This window comes from Rhinopithecus bieti, unplaced genomic scaffold (genome assembly GCF_001698545.2).
Source record: "Rhinopithecus bieti isolate Rb0 unplaced genomic scaffold, ASM169854v2 scaffold_33891, whole genome shotgun sequence".
NCBI lineage: Eukaryota > Metazoa > Chordata > Mammalia > Primates > Cercopithecidae > Rhinopithecus > Rhinopithecus bieti.
This window is the reverse complement of record NW_016814426.1, coordinates 386,306-396,659: the sequence shown is the minus strand read 5'-3', so window position 1 is coordinate 396,659 and position 10,354 is coordinate 386,306. Positions and strand designations below refer to the sequence as shown.

At 47.5% G+C, this 10,354-nt stretch overlaps 1 protein-coding gene across 1 annotated transcript; it reads left to right on the top strand.

Moving 5' to 3' along the window:
- The first annotated feature begins 1,571 nt into the window (after positions 1 to 1,571).
- On the top strand, positions 1,572 to 2,519 carry OR2V1 (olfactory receptor family 2 subfamily V member 1). The gene has a single exon (XM_017850230.1). It carries the CDS (start codon positions 1,572 to 1,574, stop codon positions 2,517 to 2,519), a length of 948 nt encoding a protein of 315 aa, XP_017705719.1.
- Positions 2,520 to 10,354: the final 7,835 nt, after the last annotated feature.

The window sequence follows — 10,354 nt, the reverse complement described above, 5'->3', positions numbered from 1 at the left end:
GCCTTCACTCTGGTGGATCTCACAGACGGGCACAGTCCAAATACGGGAGCGTGTGCGTGTCAGATGGCGCCGGTGCCCTGGAGAAACGGCCGCAGGAAGGGGCTTGGGAGAGCGAGACGTTCAGCTTTTCATCCGGCTTCCACAGAACACCTCTCCATGAAGACCAGCATTTGAGGAAAGATAGGAAGCAGGGAGGGAGGGAGACCTGGGAAAGGGCGTTCCATGGAGGAAAACGAGCCAAGGATGGAGGGCGTGGGCACCCAGGCCAGGAGGCCCCGGAAGCTCTGTGAGCAAGGGAGGGGCCGCAGGGGACCTCAGAGGGATGTGCGGGGGGTTGTGTTTCCATGTGTCTGTGTGTCTCGGTGTGTAACTGTGTCTACGTGTGCCTGTGTATATGTCTGTATTTGTGTATAACTATGTGTGTATCTCTGTGTTTCTGTATATGGATGTATGTGTGCCTATGTGTTTCTGTGTGTGTCTGTGCGTATATTTCCATATCTGTATGTCTCTGGGTGTGTATCTGTGTGTGTGTCTTTGTTTCTCTATGTGGCTGTGTGTGTGCCTCCGTGTATCTATGTGTTTCTGCGTGTGTATTTTCATGTGTATGTATGTGTGTCTGTGTGTCTATGTGTCTATGTGTGTGTTTATTTCCCTGTGCCTGTGTGTCTGTATGTCTGTGTCTGTGTGTGTGTATTTGTGTCTGTCTGTATCTCTGTGTCTATGTGTGTGTCTGTGTTTGTGTCTGTATGTCTGTGTCTGTCTCTGTGTCTATGTGTGTGTGTGTGTGATGTAGGGCTTTACTTTCCACTGTAAGACCTGGGCTTTATTTGGAGTAATTTGGGATGTCATCGACATATGTTCACTAGGAAAGTTGCACAAATGCCTTACATTTTAGCAGACTCTCTGCAGATGCTATGACAATAGACTCAAGGGTTCAAGAATAGAAGCTGGGAGACCAGGGAAGAGGCTACAATAACCCATCAGAGAGAGGAGGGTGGCTGGGACTAGGGTAGTTTTGGTGAGGGTGGGAAGAGCGAATTAGATTCTGAGAAACACTGAGGGTACGGCCAAAGGGCTTTCTGATGGTTTGGACCTAGGGAATTAAAGAAATAGAGAAATTGAAAATGGTCCCAGGATTTTTGACCTGAACAAAATAAAGACTAAAGAACATCTCACGTCTCCATAATCTTTCCTTTTTGTAACACATGTAAATGATCTCTTGGGCATGAAATAGTCCAAGGCCTGTTAGAGACAGTGGACCAAACCCATGTGACCCCAGCTATGTGGAAAGCCTGGGCTTTGCTGGCTGAAGGAGAATTGTCCAACAGTCCTGGGGCACATGAAATGATCCCCTTTCTACCCTCTGGGTTTGGACATGCACAAATAACCATGTGGAGTCCAATTTCAGAGCTGGCAGAGGTCCTGTCACCTGTGTCACAGGAATACGAGAGTGTCCTCCTGCATGTCTCAGAGCATATGCTGTTGAACTGAAGAATTTGGAGCACAATAGAGACATGTCCCTCAATCTCATAATTTCTCTGTGTTCTCAGGTGACAGTGAGCGACTAAGCCATGGGAAGATGGGTGAACCAATCATACACAGATGGCTTCATCCTCTTGGGCATCTTTTCCCATAGCCAGACTGACCTTGTCCTCTTCTCTGTGGTTATGGTGGTCTTCACAGTGGCCCTCGGTGGGAACATCCTCCTCATCTTCCTCATCTACATGGACCCTCAACTTCACACCCCCATGTACTTCTTCCTCAGCCAGCTCTCCCTCATGGACCTCATGTTGGTCTGTAACATTGTGCCAAAGATGGCAGCCAACTTCCTGTCTGGCAGGAAGTCCATCTCCTTTGTGGGCTGTGGCATACAAATTGGCTTTTTTGTCTCTCTTGTGGGATCTGAGGGGCTCTTGCTGGGACTCATGGCTTATGACCGCTACGTGGCCATTAGCCACCCACTTCACTATCCCATCCTCATGAATCAGAAGGTCTGTCTCCAGATTATTGGGAGCTCCTGGGCCTTTGGGATAATCGATGGAGTGATTCAGATGGTGGCAGCCATAAGCTTACCATACTGTGGCTCGAGGAATGTGGATCACTTCTTCTGTGAGGTGCAAGCTTTACTGAAGCTGGCCTGTGTAGACACTTCCCTTTTTGACACCCTCCTCTTTGCTTGCTGTGTCTTCATGCTTCTCCTTCCCTTCTCCATCATCGTGGCCTCCTATGCTTGCATTCTAGGGGCTGTGCTGCGAATGCGCTCTGCTCAGACCTGGAAAAAGGCTCTGGCCACCTGTTCCTCCCACCTGACAGCTGTCATTGTCTTCTATGGCGCAGCCATGTTCATGTACCTGAGGCCTAGGCGCTACCGGCCCCCCAGCCATGACAAGGTGGCCTCTATCTTCTACACGGTCCTTACTCCCATGCTCAACCCCCTCATTTACAGCTTGAGGAACCAGGAGGTGATGGGGGCACTGAGGAAGGTGCTGAACCACTGCAGGATTGGCAGCCAGCCCTGAACTCCAGAGTCTGGTGCCTGCTGTGCCACTTCTTGCCTGTGTCACATTGCTAAGTCACTCAACCTTTGTGTCTGCTGCCATTCTCCTGTTGATGGTCACTGCCTGGTTTATAGGTTTTGGCCATTGTAAGAAAAGCCACTATGAACATTCCTGTACCAAAAAGAAAAAGAAAAAAGAAAAAAAGAAAAGAATCATGACATCCGCACTCTGAGGGATTTTGTAAAGATCACGATGTGTCAATCCAAAGCTCCATGAAGAAGCAATGCCTTGCTATTATTGTCATTGTGGATTGTTTATAACCTCCTTGGACTAAATTTACTCTATTTTTTATTTTCTTTATTTTATTTTTTGTGTGCTTCTGCTATTTAATGCTATATTTCTTAATTCTTGGTAATAGCTGTCTTATTGGATGCGTGCTAAGTTCTAGGTTCCTGTTCCTTTTCTCTTCTTTCTAAATTATTTAATTGATGACTTAGGCTAACAAATGTGGATATCTTAAGTGGAAACTTTCTAAATGGCAGAAATTGAGTCCATATAACTCTCTTGGACAGTTATTTGCCTTTTTCTGTGTTCAATTAGAGGCTTTATAAAACCTCCTTTAAGTAATAAAAATAAGTCCCTGCAGTTTAGTAGTTATCCTCGTGGGGGGAATATCTTGCTTTTTGTGTGTTATGAAAGGAAAATATCTTGGGCCCCCAAAATCACAGGATACAGGCAAAACTTAAGCTGGGAACTGCTCAGGGCAAACCTGCTTCCCATTCTATTCAAAGTCATCCCTCTGCTCCCTGAGACAGATGCGTCTTCTGATGGCCTCCTTTGGAGAGGCTCATCAGAAACTCATAGAATGCAACCACTTGTCTCCCACCTACCTGTGACCTGGAAGCCCCCTCCCTGCTTTGAGTTGTCCCCGCCTTTCTGGACGGAACCAGTGTATTTCTTACATATATTGACTGATGTCTCATGTCTCCCCAAAATATATAAAACCAAGCTGTGCCCTGACCACCTTGGGCATGTGTCGTCAGGACCTCCTGAGGCTGTGTTATGGGCGCGTCCTCCACCTTGGCAAAATAAACTTTCTAGATAAACTGACACCTGTCTCAAATGTTGGGGTTCACAGTATATTAACAGTACCAGACCCTGTGCCTTATAAATAGTAGTTGCTCAATAAAACATTGTTGAATGAATGCAAGAAGACAGCATCAAGTGAGGTAATATAAACGGAAGCATTTAAAAACTTGACCCTGTTCACATGTCAAGTTTGCTGTGGCAGCTGTGATTCATTATAGTACCTCAAGTTCTTTAACAGTTTAAAACTCTCTCTCTCTAGGAGGATGAAGACTGGAAGAGAAATAAGGAGAGAAACTGAGTCATTATTTTGAAACTTGTGTATCAGTCAGGGTCCATTTAGGAACAAAATCACATCAGTTATTTTAACAGAAAGTTTAATGTAAATAATTGCTGGCCGGGCGCGGTGGCTCACGCCTGTAATCCCAGCACACTGGGAGGCTGAGGTGGGAGGATCACGAGGTCAGGAGATCGAGACCATCCTGGCTGACACGGTGAAACCCTGTCTCTACTAAAAATACAAAAAATTAGCGGGGCATGGTGGCGGCACCTGTAGTCCCAGCTACTCAGGAGGCTGAGGCAGGAGAATGGCAGGAACCTGGGAGGCAGAGCTTGCAGTGAGACCAGATCGCACCACTGCACTCCAGCCTGGGCAACAGAGCGAGACTCCATCTCAAAACAAAAAAAAAGAAAAGAAGAATTACTAGCCAGGCATGGTGGCTCACACCTGTAATGCCAGCCCTTTGAGAAGCTGAGGCAGGGGGATTACTTGAGGCCAGGAGTGCAAGACCAGCCTGGTCCTAGCTACTGTAGTCCGAGCTAAGGAGGCTAAGGAGGGAGGACGGCTTGAGCCCAGGAGTTCAAGGCTACAGTAAGGCAGGGCTGCACCACTGACTGCACTCCAGCCTGGGTGACAGCGAGACCCCATGTCTAAAAAACACAAAAATTAAATAAAATTGCTAACCAGATACTGGAGAAATGAATGGCCAAAACAAGAACACTAGGGATCCTCGGAGCTCAAACATCTGGGGGCAAGCAGTGACCACGGCGTTCCAAGCTCAGCAGAGACCCTGGAGAGGCATCTCCCAGGCCTTGGAGGGCTGCCTGGCCCTGCCCTGTGGTACCTCTGGAGCACGGGGGAGAAGAAGCGGCGTCCAAAGCTGGGCCCAGGCTTCCCAGGAGCAGCTGCTGTGTGGTTGCTGCTGACACTCTGGGTGTTCAGAGGAGGGCCTCAGGTCCCGGCTGCGGAAGTGTGGGGGCCAGTCGGCTGGTGCTTGTTTTCCTAAGGGCAGGATGAGACGAGTGCCCGAAGTGTGAAAGCAAAATCTGCAAAGTGGAGCCAACTTCCAGGATGAAGAAACATTGCTGGGACGATTTGGACAGGAGAACACAGGACGTCATGAGGACTGGTTTCTTTCCCCTCTTGCTGGCTGACAGCCTCCTTCTAGTGCCCCTCCTGGCAGAGCCTGACGGGGTCCTGACAGCAAAGCAGCCCTAGTGTCACAACTCAGAGGACAGGAGTGTGGGCTGGGGGCTGAGGCAATTGCTTAAAAACGGGTGCAGGGCCCTCCCGTGGCCATTCAGTGTCCACACAGCATTTCACTCACATCTGAACTTCCATTAAACAGCAGGAACATTTTGCTTTTCCTAAGAACGTGTTGGTGTCCACACAACGCTGGCCTTCAGCAGCCATAGCACTGCCTGTGGGCACTGTCATCCCTCATGTACAGTCACAATCTTGACTGAATGGCAGCCTCCACCACTGGGGTATGTAAAATGATAAGAGGATGGAGAGAGGACAAATTAGCTTCCACACAGGGACATACACACCCCCCAACATGGCAATTGATCATGAAGACATCATTGGAATTTAGAACCTTCTTCTTCATTTTTGATTCCCTGTGTCCTTTGCCCCCACCTTTCCAGGGTCTGGTTTCTGAACTGACACTGTGAAAGAGCTGGCGTCGTAATGAGAACACCTGCTTCCGGGCAACGGAATAACACAGGACCTGTCAGCTCCACAGATATCAGCCCATCACTGCCCTTCTTCTGCTAGAAAAGAAGTTCCTTGATCAGAAGCGATGCTATGCAGAATACTCTGGGGTATGAGGCATTCTGCACATAGATGGCAGAGCTGTCAGATGTGCGTGGGCAAGGAAGGCAAATTCAAATCTAGAAATGGTGTCTATTGCAGTGAGGTCAAATTGCCATGCCGTTCATTACAAAAGGGATCCGATCTAAAAACCTGCTTCTAGGAGGCTGGTAGCAAAAGGAAAGGTGCCATGTTGGGGCCCAGAATGAGTTTCTGCTGATGGAAGACTGGCCACTCAGTGGTGGTGGTAACCACGTCGGCTTGGTGAGGATACAAGATTGGCCACTCAGTGGTGGTGGTAACCAGGTCGGCTTGGTGAGGGTACATCCGTGTTGGTGCACCTACGCATAACCTCTGTCCCTACAACTGTGACCACGTTGTCCACACTCCATCGAGCAAGCATCCCAGCTGTTCCACAAAACGCGATGTTCTGTGGAATGTGAAGTTGGTTAAGATCTCTGTAGATTATATTATGCAGGAGGAGAAATGATGGAGTTCTGAGGCAAGATTGTTGAGATGCACTGTTGTGGCCCTGGAATGTACACAGCCACTTTTTGTGGTCCTTGCAACTTCTTACAGAGAAAAAATACTTTTTTCATGTCAATAAGTGCATATTAGGGCCAGGCGCGGTGGCTCACATCTGTAATCCCAGGACTTTGGAAAGGCCAAAGCAGGTGAATCACTTAAGATCAGGAGTTCGAGACCAGCCTGGCCAATATGGTGAAACCCCATCTCTACTAAAAATATAAAAATTAGCCGGGCATGGTGGTGGCAGGTGCTTGTAATCCCAGCTATTCCGGAGGCTGAGGCAGGTGAATTGCTTGAACCCAGAAGGCGGAGGTTGCAGTGAGCAGACAGGTGCACCATTGCACTCCAGCCTGGGCAACAGAGAGAGACTCTATCTCAAAAACAAACAAACAAACAAAAAACTGAATATTAGGTATAAAAGGCTATGCCGATTTGTTCCACTAAGGATGAGCACGTCTGTAACAGCCACTGTGGTTCGAGTCACCATCTGATTAACTGCACAATAATGCACAATAATTTTCCATCTGGATGACCCATGGGTGACAATTAATTTTAGAATTATCTCTAAATGAATATATACGTCAGTCTTCTCAACCTTCACCCAGATGCACCTGTGATCACCTACTACAGCAACCCTGCATAGGAGAAGAAAAAATATTCAAAGCTTTTAGGAATTAAAATTATTCTCTATTGACTTTTTCAAAAAAAGACCACCTGGAGAACCTGCTGATCAAACAAGGCCAAGTTTATTCCTTTGCAGTAAAGGTAAACACCACCATGACCACATTTTAGCAGCATTTCAGAAGTGGAAGATCAAGGGTAGATGTGTAGGAGTGTTAGGATCTGGATTTGAGAAGCTGGAAGTGGCTTGGTGGGCATGAGATGTGAGGAGTCTTAATCAGAAAACAGTTGCCTGATAAGCAGTATTCTGGTTTTGTGCCACTGCACTCCAGCCTGGGTAACAAAGCGTGACCCTGTCTCAAAAACAGACAAACAAATTACAGGATTACAGGTGTGAGCCATCCTCCCCAGCTGAAACTTAAAATATTTTAATTTTTACAGATTGGGTCTCTGCCTGTTGCCCAGGCTGGAATGCAGTGGTGCAGTCATAGCTCTCTGCAGCATCAAACTCCTGGGCTCCAGCGATCATTTCACCTCCACCTTCCAAGTAGCTGGGATTACAGGCATGAGCCACCATGCCTAGCCTAAAGCAATTTTTCATATTCGCACAGGCAGGAAACTGACCTACCTGATTGGAATGAAGATTTGTCACATGTATGATGCAAAATCTCCCCATCAGTTGAATGAACAACTTGATGGGAAAAGATTTGGTAAGGAAGTTGGGGGAAAAAAAAAAAAAACTGGCCTGTGCATATTTTAAACCATTATTGTAGAAAATTTCAAGCACACACAAAAGGGAAGCAAGTATCACAAATCCCATGTCGCCTCACACGCAAAAGCTTCCCGGTTCAAAACCAGGCAGAAACAGCTGCTTCCACTTTTTCCTTCATTACTTCGAATTTATGACATTAGGGATTAGAACATCCCACTGTTATCTCCACCTGGTTACAGAGGCGCAAGGAGAAAAAGGCATCTACACCATTGCCTTCCCACATCAAGCATCAGCACCTTTGAAGAACTCAGCCCACCTCACTTGCTGTGGACACTGCACAGATGACCTCGGCACAGAGTCCGTCCACTCCACAGCTGCAGGCTGCCAGATGGAATCCCGGACCTGCTCTGCGACTGCAGGTGAGCAGGGACCTTAGAGATCATCTCGTTCACCGTCTCATTTTGTTGACGTGAAACAGGCTCAGGGATGGGAGTGGCTGGCCTGTGGTCAGAGAGCAGGTCCCTAAACTGTGCCCAGGACCCAGTTGGCACAGCCTCCAGGCCCAGGCAGCACTGGAACTGAAACCAAATGGATTTCCAAAGGGCAGAGGCAGAGCTAACCTGGTTGCTTCTCCTGGATTCATTGGAACAACCAGCTAAGCAGCCCCAGAAGATCACTTCCTTCCACCTTCTGCCTAAAATGCCACAGGATGGTCCCACTTGTGAAAGCCTCTAGAGTCTCCCTTTGCCTTCTGGACTCTGCCTCGCTACTCAGCTGGAGTCCTGAGGCCTGAAAGACCTTGCTAGTGCTGAACTGTGTCCCCCTGAAAATTCATATGTTAGAGCTCCAACCCCTAGGACCTCAAAATGTGACTGTATTTGGAGATAGGGTCTTTAAAGAGGTGATTATACCAAAATGAGGTCACTAGGGTGGGCCCAAATCCAATTTGACTGGTGTCCTTATAAGAGGAAATTTGGACAGAGCCATTCCACAAGAGGAACCGGGACGTCCAGGGGTTGTGAAACTCAAACCCTCAGAGCCAGCGGAGGAGCTGACTGGCCCAGGCGGCCCCTGCAGAGGGCCCGGACACTCAACACCACAACCCTCCTGCAGCCCCATGTGCTCACCAACAGAAGCTTTACTCTCCTTAGATTATAAAAGACAGCTGTAGAAAATAAAAGCCAGTGCCCCATCTCCTCAAACACCAGGACTTTCCACATCACACAACACAGCAGCACACACTGATGCCTCCTGCAGACACACAGTTGGGGGGATGTGCCCGTGTTGACAATAAACTGGATCTTATGATGGGTCCTCATTTCGTTTCTGTAAAACACACTTCTTGTTTTTTTTTAAACCCATCTATTGGCAAGGTCTCCATTCCAGCAGTTTTGGGTTGAATGACTTCCATCACGCCCCTCCCAGCTTCAGTCTTGCGGTGGCTGCTCACCTCCTTCATTTATTTGGCATCTCCTTAAATTTACTCTTATCTGTATTAATTATATAACTACTTTAGCTTAATTACAAGCAACACTAGCAAGAACTTCAAGTTTCAAGGTGCAAGTTACCTGCCCTCCAAGGTTGCATTAAAGCGTTACCTAAACATTAAGCATGCTCTGGGTCACAGGGATCACTTTGCACAATGCAACTGTCACCTGAGCTGCTCCCTGGGAAACACTAACTGCCTCATTGCTGTGTTTGGGGGTGTGTTTTTATGTCCTAGCATTCCGTAACAGCTTTACTGGGGCACAATTTAATACAAAACAATCTACTGATTGTAAGTCTACAGCTCAGTGGTTTTTAGTCACTGTACACAGTTCTGCAACCAGCACAAAACTCCACTGTTAAAACAGTTCCTTTGCTAGAAAAATGTTCTGCATGCCCATCTGCAGCCAGCCCTGCTCTTGGCCTCCAGCCTAGACAACCTGCTTTCTGTCTGTACTGATCTACCTTTTCTGTAAATTTCATATAAACTCCACTCATAGAAACGATGTGAGTGGAATTGCTATGTTGTAAGTTTCACTTTGCTACACCAAAAGGTTAAACAGGGATACTATACAACCCACGAACTCCACTCCTCGGTATATACTCAAGAGAACTGAAAACGTGTTTATGTGAAGAATTGTACTCAAAATGTTTATGGTATCGTCGTTCATGATAGCCAAAAAGTGGAAACAACATAAATGTCCATCCATTCATGAATGGATAAACCAAATGTGTATTGAGGAGGCCTCGTTGTCTGGGGTAATACTTGAGGTCCGTTGTCTCATGGTCATGGAGATCAAGGATGTGAACACACACAGAGTGAGATGAAAAGCAGAAGTTTTGTTTTGTTTCTGAGATGGAGTCTCACTCTGTCGCCCAGGCTGGAATGCAGTGGTGTGATCTCAGCTCACTGCAACCTCTGCCTCCCAGGTTTGACAATTCTCCTGCCTCAGCCTCCCAAGTAACTGGGATTACAGGCATGTGCCACCACACCCGGTGAGTTTTTGTATTTTTAATCGAGATGGGTTTCACCATGTTGGCCAGGCTGGTCTCGAACTCCTGACCTCCTGCCCGTCTCGGCCTCCCAAAGTGCTGAGATTACAAGTGTGAGCCACCGCACCTGGCCAAGAGCAGAAGTTTAATAGGAGAAAGAAAGATAACTCTCTGCTACAGAGAGGGGCCTCAGAAAAATGGGTTGTGGCTCCACAGTGAAATGCAGGGGGAGCTATTGAGGAGATGGTGAGCAGGTGGTGTCTGATCTACATCGGGCAAGAAAAACTGATTGGACCATGCATGCCATTTGCATAGGCCATGAATCTCTAGTAGTCCCCA